Source organism: Onychostruthus taczanowskii, unplaced genomic scaffold (assembly GCF_017590055.1).
Source record: "Onychostruthus taczanowskii isolate IOZ18803 unplaced genomic scaffold, ASM1759005v1 scaffold7, whole genome shotgun sequence".
NCBI classification, from domain to species: domain Eukaryota; kingdom Metazoa; phylum Chordata; class Aves; order Passeriformes; family Passeridae; genus Onychostruthus; species Onychostruthus taczanowskii.
In genome coordinates, this window is record NW_024504786.1 from 8,494,780 (window position 1) to 8,509,937 (window position 15,158).

Here is a 15,158-nt window from a genome sequence, read left to right on the forward strand (position 1 = left end):
AGATATCCATTTTCACCGTGCTGAAAAGTTTAAAAATATACTACATTTTCAGGGGAAAAAAATAAATATGGTTTGCATTATAAAGCAGTACATCAATGTGTGCATATGCGCACACACACCAGAGCTGATGAAGCTGGATGCTGTCAGAGCACCTTTGAGGGCTAATAGCACCTAATTGTTATGGAAGGCAGGAACTGTGGTGGCAGTTTAGCCAAGGAGACTACAGCAGTGCCCTGAGATCTGATATTTACCCTGTAAGAGAATAAAAGTTTATTCCTTACTCTTCAACTTGAAAAAATAGTAAAAATTAAATAAACACACAGAATACTTCTCTTGGCAGGCTTTATAACTTTTTTTTTTTTTTAAGAAAAAAGGCATTTACAAGTGGTTTCAAAATGGCTGTGTTACATCTGTCAGCGGGTGAAGGGAACACCCACAAATTGTGTTTTTATCTCTTGAAGTTTTGTTCCACTTGAGCAATAAAAGCCGGATTTGCTGCTGGTTTGTGTGATTGGGGTAATCTGAGCATTGAGTATGGCTTTAAAACTTCTGCAGTTGGTTGGGTTTATAAGTTTTAAGAAACTCCTGGGGTGGTGGAGTTCTTGGGTTTTGTTTTACCCTGGCACCAGGGAAGGGTTGATTTGCAAGCACCTGGCACAGACAAGTTCATCTTGGTTCCCTGGCCTGTCCCTCCCAAAAAATGGTTTGGCAGGAGCCCCCATTATCTTTGATGTTAATGTCATCAGCAGTTTCTTGGTTACAATGCTATTCTTTCTCGGGGAGTTGAAAGCCAGTGCTCAAGTAGGCTCTGAACACACATGCAGTATTCTCCAGCCTGAGCTCCAGACCGACAGCTTAAATCCCCTCTCTTTTGGGGAATATCCTCCTGCATGAGGATAATGCTGAGAGGTGTAGTGCACTCACAGCTGCTCTCATGCTCAGGAGAAGTGATAGATGGTGGGAACCTCAAAGTTTGCAGGGGAAAGCTTTCATCTGACTGGCTCAAAGCAACGGAGGAGGAGGTATGCTGGAGTGCAGGTTTTGGATAGGAGCCATTTCAGTGGGAAATGAGCAACTTCTCCCATTCCCTTCACTAGTTCTGTTGAAAGCTAAGTCAGGATGGCAGCAGTGGGCAGTCCTGCTTCCAGTGATCCCTTCCCTAGCCTGGCATAAATGCCAAATTGCTCTTGCTCTCAGCAGCTGCTGTTGCACAGGACGATGGCCTGAGCCGCTGTGCGGGCACACGAGGCTATTGGAAAGGAAGCAGATCGTGACAGTGTGAGAGCAAAGACAGGCAGGGGTCTGCTGTGTATCTTTGCCGCTTTTTATCTTATTAACATGTTAGTAAAAACCTTGCCAAAGCAACCTGAGCCGGTTGCTTGTAGAATAATTGCTCACATTGCCTCCTTATAGGTCAGCAGAGGGGGAGTTTAAGTGAGTTAAAAGAATAATTGTTCAGAGGGGACAGTCTGTTCACGGGGGGTTGTAACTGTGAGCCACTGCAACTGAGGTCCAGTTTTATTGCTTTTACTCCTGCAGAATTAATGGTGGTTTTGTGGGGCAGATGGTTTCTGCTCTGACTCACACAAGCAACAGAATTGTAATATGTTTAATGATAAATTCTTTGTTCTAGATAATAGTGTTGTGTGAGCAGGAAAATACTATGAATTAATTTTGGGATCAGCGGTCTGGAGTGAGGACCGATGTTTCACACTTCTGAGGACCTCAGCTTACTAGTGCTCCATTAATACAGAATTGAGTCTTGGGGCTTTGACCTGATACCAAAACTCCTCTGTTAATTCAGACTCCAGGCTAAGAGTTCTGTCCACAAGCCAGCTTGATGGTTCACCACAGCCATGCTTCACCAGTGCAGAGAGTAGTGGTGGTGCCCATAACCAAGGTGGGGAATGGCTGCAGGTCATTAAACTGTGCAGCTCACTGTGCAGAAGGTCATTGAAGCCAAAAACTTCTGGTTTTGACAGAGATCAGTTGTCGGACTGATAATATTCACAGTTACTGTTATTAATATTGACAGAAATACTGGGAAGCAATATGTGATGCTGTGGTTCACAGTAGGATTAATAGTGAGTTATCTAGATTACCTGCATCTCTCCAGGGTTATCGATCTCACTTATACCCTCTTCCCAATCAGCTGGTTTTGATGAGTGTTAGTATTTTTAGATATATCTTAGCTGTGTTTTCTGTCCTTCAATGACTCCTATCTGCCTTTGCACATGTGAAAATAAAGAAAAAAATCATTTGATTCACAGCTATTTTCTTCTCTGTAGCTTTGAAAGAAATTACATTTAATGCTATTTAACAAGACACATCATGCTGAGGGAGTAGCATTTCAGGGCACATCACAGATACTAGTTAAGATTGACAAGTTCCAGTTTACTGGAAGAAGGGGCTCAGAGAAATGCACTAACTCAGAAACTCTCAGCAGAGAAGTTACAAACCCAGCAGTTGGACTCTGAACTCCTTTCCTCTCTGGACGGTGGGATTGGCAGATATGAAAGCTGATTATTACAGATTCAAATACATTTTGGAATAAGGTGGCTTTTGCTGAAGTTCCATCCTGTGTAGTATTTCAGACTTAGTGGTGTCAAAGGCAACATGAATGTGAAGATACCCAAGGCAAGTAGTGTAGGTCTAGTGTGGGTTTCATTGGTTTAGTACTGCAGAATAATTATGTTTGGGTGCTTGAATGTAACATGAACAAAGCCAACCAGCTGAGCTATTGATCTGCCCCTTCTCTCCACCTTTTCTTAGTGCCCGGCAAGTTGGAATGCATAAAACTGCTCAGCAAAACTTGCAGAGAAAGACTGTGCTGCTGCTCCTGTTTTTAGCTGGGGAGCTGAGCAGTGAAGCCACCCCTGCAGTTACCCAGACTGTCTGTGGAAAGTACAGGACTTGATCCAGGTCCCAAGTCTTTATTTATTCAGTTAAGTATTTATTCTGTTGAGGAAATGTAGAGGAAAGCTGTTCTAACAGGAGGTAAAACTGCAAACTCTTTTTTGCAAAGCCAATCTGACACCTGGCATTTAAGTTTTTCCAGCAACTGGGTATGAGGATCAAGAGAAGAATGGAGTTTTTGAGAAATGAGCTGAACTGAACCCACGTACAGGATCATGTCACAGAGTCATTAGATATTCCAGTGGATACCTTTGTTCTGTATCTGTCATTTAAATTCTTTTCTTGTTTTGCTTGTTTTTATGTTGTAGGTGCTGTCTTCAGGGCAGTGTTATTTGTCATAATGCTGTGATAGAGAAGGGTGCAGACATCAAGGACTGTTTGATTGGAAGTGATCAGAGGCTGGAAACCAAAGGTAAGCACAAAAGCTGTATTTAATGTGCATTTGTCATCATTTTCAGAACTTTTTCCTTGAGATATTACTCCTGCTTCTTCATGAAGTGATAGTAAACTGTGGCAGTTCTGCAGTGGGGTGTCCTATAATATCAGGATTTTTTTTTCATTGAAAGTACAGCTTCTTGGCATAAGTTCAGTGGTTTGCTCCTCTGAAGCTGGCAGCAAAGCTCTGCTGTTCTTATAAAGGACAAGATTGGGTGCTGAGACAGTCTTTTCCCAGAGACCACAATTAGATCAGCCTGAGGTTGTCCTCAGCAGAAGGAGCCATTATTTTGAATAGTAATCTTTGTCAGTGACAGGGGCAAAGCACGCAAATCTATTGAACACACAAACATCCTTCTCTGTAGATGCTCCCAACCCACAGTGCCAGTGTGCTCCCGTTCACTTTGCTTCACGCAAAAGCTCAAGGTGGAGCATCATATTAGGACCTGCTGTGCTCAATATGAAGTACAAGGGCAGCTATGTTCAGATCTGCTTTACTGCCATGAAGTACTATTTTGAGGCTTCAGAAAGGATACAGCTACGTGGCCCTCATTTCTACAAAGTTCAGCCATCCAGTGGGAGTGCTCGTGGTGAGGGCTCGGTGGTAACCGCATGAGTGGAACTGTTGATTTCCTGCCCTAAGAGATAATGGGCAGGAAATGGCTGTTTCAGTGACTGCATCCCAAGCAGAGGCTTTTTAATGAATATTTATGGTTGGGGTTTGGCAGATCCTTGCTCCAGTGTGTAGACTGAGGACAAAAGTGAGTTCCTTTGCAGGCTTCATGTGAAGTTATTTAGTCAGATCAGGATTTATTTGCTTGCTTTGTCTTTGTGGGTGGATTCCCAATTCTAAGTGTCTTGATACAGAGCAGGGTTTGAACTCAATGTAGTATAGCATAACCTGTTGTCAGCTTCGCATATGACAAATTTCCCTTAAATTGAAACTGAAAGCACAAAGGACTCATGAAAACGAAGTATTGATCTTGCAGTTGCAAGTCTCTGATGCTGTAGGTAACATAGTGAGTTCACTGTGGTCTTGGTCTCTGTGTGGCTGTGTCTGCTCATAGCTTTGCACATCACACAGTGTGAATCGGTGTCCTTTGTGGGGTTCATTGCCTCCTGTCGTAGAATCATTTAGGTTGGAAAAGTCCTTTTCATATCATCAAGTCTAACTGTAAACCTAACGCTGCCAAGTCTGCCATTAAACCATCTCCCTAAGTGCTGCATCTACACATCTGCATGAAACACCAGGAGAGAAGAATTGGGTCATGTTTGGTTGTTAACCTGCAGTGCGAACTATGAGGGCACAGGGTGTAGATTTAGCTAATATTTTAGGAAACAGGTATATATTTTATTTCTTTAGTAGATGACACCAAACAGAAATACCACTCTTTGATCTTGATCACAACCACTTTGGAAGTATGTTCCAGGGTGCAAATCCTAGTCTGGTTGATTGTCATAGAAAAACTGGTCTTTCTTCTTGATTGTCCTTGTCATCCTTGTCTGAATATTTTTTAGGGTCTGTAGATGTATTTGCAGGGAGAGTAACAAAGCTGTACCCATGGATCATTTGCCTGTTCTTGAGAGTCTACTGCTCCCCTCCCCAAAGTTTAAACCCACTTCTTGGATTAACTAGAGGCTGGGGGCCCTCTAGTTAAACTGTTTAGAAATGTATGATTGACATTAGCAGAGACATATTCAGGTAGATTATAAACACACCATTATGCTGAGCAAGAAAAAATAGTAAATCCGTTCATTTTCCTGCCTCAGTTTCCTAACCATTCTAGAATTTCTTCGGGCTGGGGGTCAGGTTTGCCTTGGTGGTCTGGGATCTGTTTGTGAAGTTCATGACTTACTTCCTGCACCATGGAGTCTTTCCAGCCCAGCATGTCTCTTCTGACCTTGACTGATCCCATAGTAGACTGGGTCTTCTCTTTTTCGCTGTGAAAGCATGTCATGACTTCCTTTCCCCTGCCCAAGACTTCCTGTATCTTGTGCCAAGCTTTTGGTGTGGCCCTGTAAGTCTGTTTCCATATTGCACCCTTCGTCAAGACTTTGGCTGTGTTTTTCTGTTTGGTAACTTTTCCTTCTTCAAATTTGAGCTTCCATGGCTGGGTAAAGAAAAAACCTAGTTCTCTTGGGTAGGAGCCACCTTTTCTTGCAAGCTGATCACCCTTCAGCAGACATAAGCAGTAGCTGCTGGCTGCTGACCCTAGTCTGGGAGTTACACATTCCAGTTTCTGAGAGTAGAAACCTCCTCAGCAAAACTCCATACACCTTCCCAGAAACATTAAAAAAAATAGCAGTCCCTTATTCCAGAACATCAGCCAGGATTCATCAAAGGTAGAAATATCCCTGAATCATCCTACACAGCCCCAAGCAGATCTCACAGTTGACTTTGCTGCAGAACTGGCTCTATGCTCCCTGCTCTGCCATGTGAGTCCTGGCCACACTGCCCAGGCAGCTTGGGGTACAAGAGCTCTTTGAGCCAGTGGTGCACTGACCTCCTTTCATAAAATGAATTCCAGTGTCTTTCAAGGAGGATGGCAGGAGAACAGCTACCACAAATGATAGGCAAACGTAACTTAAACCAGCTCTCATCCTTCTCCTTCTGCAGAATAATGTGGATATATTTAGGGTGGTCCAAATGGTACAGCTGGGAGTAATGGAATTGAATTAAACACAATTTAGGTTGGCTATCTGGAGCATTTTCCTAATGATGTGGTCTGGTAGGCTGTGGGATAATCTCCCTGGGGACATGGTGGGAGACCTCATCACTTAATAATGGGCTTGGCAAATCTCTTGACACCTAAATAGAGGGACTGCTCCACCACTGGTTACAGGGGTAGATCAGAGGCAACCTGGTTCTTTCAAACTAAAGAGAAAATTGGAGACGCAGGAGTGCAGGTAACTGTCAGCAGTGTCATCCCAGTCCTGCATTGACTTCTGCCCTGTCACAGCATTGGCCAGAGACAGTACTTTTAAATGTCTCTGTTGAAGTCAAGATATGGAGTTTTATTTAACTTCAGGGTTTGCAATCCATGCCTCCTGAGAGCCCTGCTATTCTCCTACTGTTTTTATTACTATGCCTTGGAAGCATCCACTTTCCTTCCTCTTTGATACTTAAAGACATTTGCTAGCGGAGAATTAACAGATGGGCTTTGTGAAAGCTGCCTCACCAGGTAGCAGTTTGAGAAACATGTTGGTACCTAAGAAAAAGGCAGTAATTCTTAGAGGAATAGGAAATGGCAGACAGCATTCTGAAAGAACATCATTGCACAGAGCATTCAATCACTGTTTTGAAGACAGTTTTTAAGATTACACTGCAACTTTTTTGATAAGCCTGGTTTTAAAGAGGAGCTCAAAACCAGCATGTGCTCAGTGAAGTAGGACTAGAGAGAGGGAGTGCTGGTGATGGGCCAGTCAGGGAGTCAGATGAGTACAGGAGTCACTAAGTACAGCTCCCAGAGGAATCTCAGCCAGATTCAGCAGGGAGAGCGTTGTACATCTGGTATCAGTTAGCCAGGAACAAGCATATATGGTAAAGCAGCCTAACCCTTCTTCAAGGTAAAGTGGCCTAACCTTTCTTCAAAGCAACACCAGGAACAGAAACAGTACACATTCACACAAAGTGTAAAACTAGCAAAATTGGTATAAAATTCACTACCTTATCCCTTGCTTTCATCTCTGTTGGCATTGGGGCAGAGATATTTATTTCCAGCATCAGACATGGGGCTCCAGCTAGATCTGTGTCCTACCTGATCCTGACTCCTGCTTCACAGCTTTCCACTATGGCTCTGTCCCAGCACCAGGCTCATCCCAGTCCTAGCCTTCTCTTTGGTATTCCTCCTAGTCTTTCTCCCATAGAGACTTTTGTTTTTCTCTCTTACTTGGTTATTCCCAGACACCCACCTGGCACCTCCTCTGGTCTGACCATAGCTGCTATTTCCAGTTCCCTTGCCTAACAATCCCATGCTCCTTTTTTCATCTAGCATTCATTCCCTAACTGCTTTCAGTTGGACTGCATCCCTTTCTCTCATGCCCAGGCAGGCTCATACTGGGCACAGGAGGGGGTTGGTTCTGTGCCAAGTGCTCCACTGGTCCATCCAGCTTGGAGGAAGCCCTGCCTTCCTCCTGCACTTCCGTGGTCAAGAGTGCTCACTGCAGTCTCTGGAGCTTTTAGCTGTCCTCCTGAGAACATGTGCAAACTTCAGATTTTTTCCAAAGGCTTATCACATAGCCAAAATTGTGTGGTTTCTCACAAGAAGAGAAAAAGGCACATATCCAGTAAGGACTGGCTCCTATTTCCAATCATTTTCCAAGTCCTGTTCCAAGCTTGGAGTCCCAGGACTTCTCAATGAAACAGAATAAGATTGTTTTATTTTAATGAGGGCCAAAGAGCACATTTTTCTCTAATGTCATCCTCTGAAGGCAGGTACGTTTTATGAAGCCTTCACATGTGAGTGGTTCCCTGCTTGTGAGGAGGCTTCACATGAGCCAAGATTTAACAGGATAGGGACAGAAAGGAACTGAGAGACTTTCTGATGCTCTCACTGCATTCAAGTAAGGGCGAGCATCTGCTCTTGCAAGATGCTGAGTACCTCCTGGTGCAGTCTTCAGGAACTGAAAACACTTAGCACGACACAGGGTTGGGATCAGAAGGCATGCTGCTGTGCAGATGGAAGTTAGGAAAGCTCATGAAGAACAGACACAGACTAAACAGTGCACACATGTATACTGTGCACGGGGATGCAAAATGAGCTGGAGGTGATGTAGGAATGGTGTGAATTTATAGCAAAACTGAGAGATCGGTAAGATTTCTCCCTAAAGTAGTTTAACTACTGAATGCCCATGAGAAAGATACTGTTGGCAGTTAAAACAGGCATCTTTTAAATAGTTGACATTTTTGTTGCAGTGACTATGCAGTGACTATATTGCTAACTAATCCTAATAAACCTCCTTTCCAGGTTTTATAAAAATGGTTTATGAGTTCTGGCCTTAGCAGTGGCGCAAAGCTTCCTTAGAATATCCATCCAGCAATGCTTTGTCCTCCCTTCTGCTGCTGGGGACTGCCACACTTGTGCATACTGTCATTCCCAGCCAGGGAAGTTCAGGCTTCCTGAGTGAGCGGGTTAAATGTGCTGCCACATTCACAGCATGCTGATATTGAAGTCTACCCAGAAGGCAGCAGTTCATAACCTTGTGGAAATATTTTGATATGCTGCACGCAGAGAAAATAACTACTTCTGCTCTGGTAGAGCTCAGGCACATGAAAGAGCCAGGAAGAACACCCCAATGGATGCTGAGAAAGGAAGAGGACTTGTGTCCAGTGCTGCAGGCAAATATGGCACCTCTGCCATCATATCAGGAATTCAAGATGTGGGCAGTCAGACTGCTGTTTTGAGATCCCTGCTTGCATTTGCTGTGAGGGAGTGATAGCCCATGGGAGCACTGATGGATGTAATCCAATCCCTTCTCACACACTTTGCTAGGACTCTGTCCCAGTATGACTTCAAGTATGTCCCCCTCCCCAAGGAGCTTGCTGTCTTAGGCTCATCCCAAGCTCCGAGTCTCCTTTTCCCTTTACTAACTTTTCTTCTAAGACACTGTGTGATCACTTCCCTGTACAGCTCTGTCCTCTACCTTCACTCCCTCAGTGAATATGCTCCAAGCCACAGTAAAGTCATCTCTCATTGGGCACTGAATCACTTTTACCTTCACACTCTCAAGGCACATCTAGTCCCCAGAAGGGTTTGAGAGCAAAGGGATTAATTCTGGCTGAACTATGAAAAAATCCTCAGCTGAACCATGGGGCCACCAGCACTGAGAGCTGGTGGTTGTTGGATGTAAGGCAGAAGTAAGATCTCTGCTGCCTGTTTGTTCTGTGGGCTGCAGGCCCCAGCTGTGGGCCAGAACTGATCTGCCTGAAGCTAGCACCAACTCCCTGGGGTGAGCTGCACATCCCTCATTCCCTGCATAAAAGAATTCTGGGAGCAGCTGGAACACTCAGCTCATGAGGATCATCGTTGCTGGGGACCCATGGGCCCATGTGATGCCTGCACATTGGGGCTGACCTGGCACTTGGGAGAAATTGTGAGACACACCTGGCCTTTGGGGCCACAGTGTGGTCACCCTGGTCTCCAGTGATCATGTAAGTAAAGCTTGGCTGAGGAGAGAACAGGCCTTGACTGGAAAGTCCCACTGCTCTGTAAACACAAACAAATCAGCCCCCATCACCTGCTTCCCTTCTTTATCTGTACATGTAATTTAAAACACCCTCCAGCCTCCCAAAGTCAAGCTTCAGCTGCTTCCCATCCCCTTAAGCCCCTTTAGTTCCTCTCCCCCCCCTAACCTGGCTGCTTTTCCAGAGCCAACCATCACTGCAGAGACAAGTTGCTCTTCTCTCCCACTCTCTGATCCTTTCTGTCCTGGGTGAATGTGGTGGGAACCACCCACAGCGTGTTTTCGTGCATGCGTTTCTGCAACCACCCCTCCCCCCCACCTAGTTTTTTAAGTTAAACTATCTCTTGCTTTAAAGAGAGCAAATACACAGCAGTGGCTTTCATCACTGCTGTATAATAGAGCAGTAATTCTGTGCCAGGGACTGTTTTCTATTTTATTTTAAAGGGTTTATAAAACAGTGTATGTAATTGAGTGAGTAAACTGAACGTTTTCTGGAGCCCCTGAGGGCTGAAACTTCGTGGTGGTCCTGGGCCTAGGCCCTAACCCTTTTTTTTTTCCTCTCTTTTTTTTTTCTCCCTTTCCCCTCCTTCCCCTCCTCCTTTACAACCCAGCGTTGCCACCAGCAGCAGCAGCAGCAATCTGTCTGGGGCTAATTGAGCAAACAACAAGGAGATGCTTTCACATGGCTTTTAAAGGAATGCTCCGGCATCCCCTTTCTGTGAGTGGCTTGGCAGGAACCTGCCAGGAAGGCTGGGGAGCGCTGGGTCCCCGGCCCCCAGCCTGCTGGTGGGGTTTGTGCTGGGCTGCGCAGTCATTTCCGCCCCTCTGTTTATTTGCATTACAATTTGTTTTTAGCCAAGCACCAAAAGCTGCTCTGCTCTCTAGCTCGCCTTGTGCGTATGTTTTTAAGGGGCTAGCGTACAGTATGTGTAAACAAATGTCTTCCCAAGCAGGAACGCATATATAACGAGTGACAGGTTTTGGATTTACACTCAGTAAAGTCTCCGTGGACACTCGGTTCAAGCACCCAGGCAGACTTCAGGCTGGGCTGCGTCAGCAAGTTGAAGCAAAGTGCTAATCAGGAGGTTGAATGTGTTGATCAGCTCTGGCTTTGCTTAGCACCAGATGCTCCCAATCTGAGAAGATCTAGTTGAACATGATTTAAGGTTGAAGAGTCCAACTCTGAAGGCTTTCTCAAAGTCCTTTCTCTAATCTGTCTTCTTTCTCTGTGGGCTGAATGCATCTGTAACCCTGCCAGTGTCAGATAAAAGGCAGCCTGGTAAGAAATCCGTAATGGGGAGCTGGGGAAGGAGAAAGGGAGCTGAACAGCAAAGCATGTGAGGTACTTCTCCCTCCTCCCCCAGAGTTTCAGGCAGAGTTTCTGCAGGAACTGAGCTTGCTGGTACCAGCCAGAGCCACTGGCAACTGGCAGCCACGTCTGATAATGAAACACTATCCATAGCTCAGCTCTCTGGCACACACACTGGAGTCTGAATTCCCTTCACTCCTCAAGAAGGGCTTTGGGAATGGAAGAGGGAAGCAGGGTGAATCCTTATCTGCCTTCCACATCCCCTTGGGGTGCGGCATGGGGCTTTGTTTCTAGCAAAACCATTCCCTTTATCGCTTGAAAACTTTCTCGCGGATTTTCGACAGGCAGGTTCATGTGTTTTCTTTAAGCCTTTACAAGAAGAAATCCGTTTGGTGATTTCGTGTGAGTCTGAGGTAGCAGTGACATATCATGTGTGCCTGCTTTGAGGAATCTGGGCCACAGGGATCAAGGAGGAGATGAAACAGGCAGAGGGATGAGAGATGAGGGAATACAGGCTCCAATTTCCCGTGCGGCTTTGGCTGCTTAAGCTCCCTAAACTCACTGCTGCCTCAGTTTCCCCATCTGTAAAACAGAAATGCTCTTACTCACCCATTCTCAAAAAGCATTTTGAACTCATCAGGTGTAAAATACAAGACACCATAAGGTGTATGCTTCATGCATGTCAGTGCAAAATACAAATAAGTCTGTACCACCTCTGCAGCAAGGTATGTGACAGGACCCATCCCAGCTCTGTGCATTTAGGACCGTGGAGGATGCTGTCTGAAATGAAGCAAGAAGTTCCTTATTAAAAAGTATTGCTACAGATAACCTATATATAGAACCATAAATTGACATGGCTCTCTATAAGCCTAGATGAAGGCATGTTTAATCTGCAGAGGCATAATATAATTACTCTCACTGGATGGTAGCCAGGGTCTTATTCACATCATAGAAATCAACATGATAGATAGTCTGCTTGGAGGAGGTTCAGGAATGGAGTCACAGGAGTTGCTACAGGGCCTGTTGAGATATATTGGGAAAGTTGTTGGGGGTGAGGAATGTTATAGCAAGAAATGCTGCAGGTTGGATTTGAGGTGCCTTGGCAAGGCTGTGTGGGGTCCAGGACGGGAGGAGAGAGGCGCTGAAGGCTGGACTTGGGGCTATTGGCAAGAGCTATCCTGGAGAAGTTGTGTGGTGCTACCTACATCATGCTTGCACCTGGCACTTGTACAGTCAGCCCCTCATTTTCCTGTGCATTGCATCCACCTCTGCTCATCCTGCCCAAAGTGCTGGAGACTGAGCACCAGGATGTTAATGTGAGGCTCCAGGACTAATTACCAGTTTACAATAAATACCCTGAGCAAAGAGCTAAATGTCTCAATCTGATGCTGCAGGTGAGAAGCAGCCCCTTGGTCTCCTTATTTTAGCCTTCACAAAGGGTCTCTGGAAGGAAGTGGTGTGGCTCACTCATTCTGTCTCTCAGGCTGAGAAGATTGCATATGATCCACATGGTTCTGGGGTTGAGGTTGTAGTGAGAAATTATCTTGCCACAGGGCAGAAGTTTATAGAGCACAATTTGATCAGACCTTTTGCTGGAGCAATGGTTTGCACGGTACAAAGGTTGCATCTTGATTTTAAACCAAGAGAAGCACCATGTTGGCCCAGCCACTTTGGGGATTGCCAGGAATTTCTTCCTTTAGCCAAAGATGGCATATTTGTTGTTTTGCAGCAATCTTGCAAGATCCACTCCCCTGAGGGGAGGAGTTTTAGGTAGGTAAATAAAACACAACTCATCATTTCCATCATCCTTGGCTATCTACCCCCACTGCTGTGTAAGGTGTGGGAAACACCAGAGCCTCCACTGGTGTATCCCAGCCCCTCACAGGCCTTGACACTTTATCCCAGGCTCCAGAGACAATTGTTATTCCTAATTGCAGGAGGTAAGATGAAGAGCCTAGGGGCATGGGACACATCACCTGAGCTGTACCTGAATAGATGTCCAGCTCCTGGAGCGCAGTTTAGATTCACCACCTCCCCCACAGTACCCTGAGGACACCCACTTTGAGCACACCAGCTTTGTGTCATGCTCTGAGGCCACATGCTTGGGTTTTTTAGGCACTGGGCTTTCAGTTGCATGTTTTTATTATTTTGGCTTTAGATCCTTTATTTGCAGTCCTTCCCTGACAAGCTGCTTTTGCATTTTAAAGGGAAGGTTCTTTCAGTACAGTGCATTAACAGTGCTGGGGCAGGGACTGGCACATTAATGTGTCCACTGGGGCTGTGCAAAGCTCCTGGGAACAGGCAAAGGGGTGACCTTGCAGAAATTGCCCCTCCAACAAATTTGCTCCACAGGAGGGTCAAGTTTAAATAACAAAAAAAAAAAAAAAAAACCACCCACAAAAAAACTCTTGTTTTTAAGCTGCCATGGCTGAGTTGAGATTGCTGAGAGGATCTCACACTGCCTTGGTGATGGCCCCCTGGTGCTGAGCAGCCCTTTTTCCCCCAGCATCCAAGCACTTTAGGGTAGACAGTGCTCTTTAAGGCCAGGGTGGATTACTGATCTTTAATTTTATGTCTAATCTCCATGTTAGATGTTGATGGTTCCTTGCCTTGACCTAGGTGTACACCTGTCAGTAGCAGCTGTGACTTCCCTAGGGCCTCTCTTGTTTATTAGTGATACATACACGTGAAAACTCTCATTAGAGAAATCTCCTGATGTTTAGTCAGTTGTTTAGGCTTTCACCATGTGTGTGGGATACTGTTGGAGAAATGCTGTCGGATACTGTTGGAGAGACGATTCAGCAGATCTCTGTTTGAGTTCCCCAGAATCTGCTTTTCTCATTTGTTTTAAAGTTGCAGATTTGAAAAATGCAAGGTCTGAAGCTCTGCTGCAAAACTCAATTGCTCTTCTTTTCCTCCCTCTCTCTTTTCAGCCAAACATGTTAATGAAGTCATTGTGGGCACCGAACAGCTGATGGAGATATAACCCCGAGTAGCTTTTAAAGATGATTTTATGGAAGCCAGCAGCAGAACCAGATGTTCAAGCATCGTAAGATCATCCGTACAGATCAGTACTGGCATGGTTTACCCTGTCATTGCTCCTTTCCTGTTCAGCTTTATATTTATGTCTTAATAAAGAAGTATTTGCAGAGCAGAGTGTCCGTGGGCCCCTCCCCCCTCATTGGGATGCGTGCGGGTTTGTGCCGGGTTATATCGGTCCCTGCGCCCGGCCAGCGCACTGTACTTTTCCAGCAGAAGGGAGAGCAGGGACCACACAGACTGTGCCCACTCCAAAGAATGACTTAGCCACCCTCCCTGCGGTGTAAATCACATCCCTGCAGTCCTGCATCACCGTCCCTGAGCCTGGGAGAAACTGCTCAGGATGCTGCTTGCGCATCTCATCAACACAGCGGGCGGACAGTGAGAGCAGCGGCTGTGCCGGCTGCTCTTTGCAGCCCGGCAGCTTCGCCAGCCTCCTCCTCCTCCTCCTCCTCACTGTCTCTCATGATGCTGCCTCATAGCTCAGAAGTGTTTAATCTTTGCCTCTTCTCCTCTGTAATGCAGTCAAAGAGTTTGGCACCCATTTCCATCAGGGCTGAGTTTGGTCTGATACTTTGAAATTCTGCCCAAGAGCAAGCATGTGAGAGCTGGTGGACATGAAGGAGGCATGAGGTGTAAACAGTGGGTACTCCCTGCCTTATTTTGATGGTTCTTCCTGTCAGTCCACTATTCCTGATCCCAGACAAGAGGTCTCTCCCCACACTTGGATGATCTGTGGATGACTGTACCTATGTCTCTGAGATGAGTCGCTCGTGTTAATGTGAAACGCACAGCCTTGTGGTCAGGGCCTGTGCCAGGATTGTAAAGCACCTGGATGGGATTGAAACACAAGCTGTTCTTTAATGTTTATAAATTGGACACAAGTTCCTACCTAAAAGCTGTTTATTAGAATGTAGTAGGATTGAAATGGGACATTTATCTGCCCCTGGCAGTTTGACATCCAGAGGTGCTTACAGCAACTGGCAGGGGTGGTATTTCATTAACTGAAGTGATAAATGTTAAATGTGTGCTTCATGGGCATCTGTGACCCCTGAGGAGAGTTACCATTTCCTAGTTAATTTGACAGGAGAGAGATTATAATCCAGACATTCCCTGAGTTTCATAAACAAAGTCCTCCTTCTAAAGGACCAGATTGGAATGGAAACTATGGGTAAGGATGAGCTTCAAGGCCTGTGACAAGCTGCAGAGAAGAAATGCACTGCAGTTCAGACCCAGCTTTGTACTGGAGGTTTTGTCTCATGTATGTGTGCAAACA

At 45.5% G+C, this 15,158-nt stretch overlaps 1 protein-coding gene across 1 annotated transcript in view; it reads left to right on the forward strand.

The window, feature by feature from the left end:
• EIF2B3 (eukaryotic translation initiation factor 2B subunit gamma) overlaps positions 1 to 13,994 on the forward strand; it is a 99,803-nt gene extending 85,809 nt beyond the window's left edge. Inside the window, exons 10-11 of the mRNA XM_041421783.1 lie at positions 3,225 to 3,328; positions 13,777 to 13,994. Of these exons, the coding sequence (XP_041277717.1) occupies positions 3,225 to 3,328; positions 13,777 to 13,829 (157 nt within the window). The 3' untranslated portion in view covers positions 13,830 to 13,994. The remainder of the gene's footprint in view (positions 1 to 3,224; positions 3,329 to 13,776) is intronic.
• Positions 13,995 to 15,158: the final 1,164 nt, after the last annotated feature.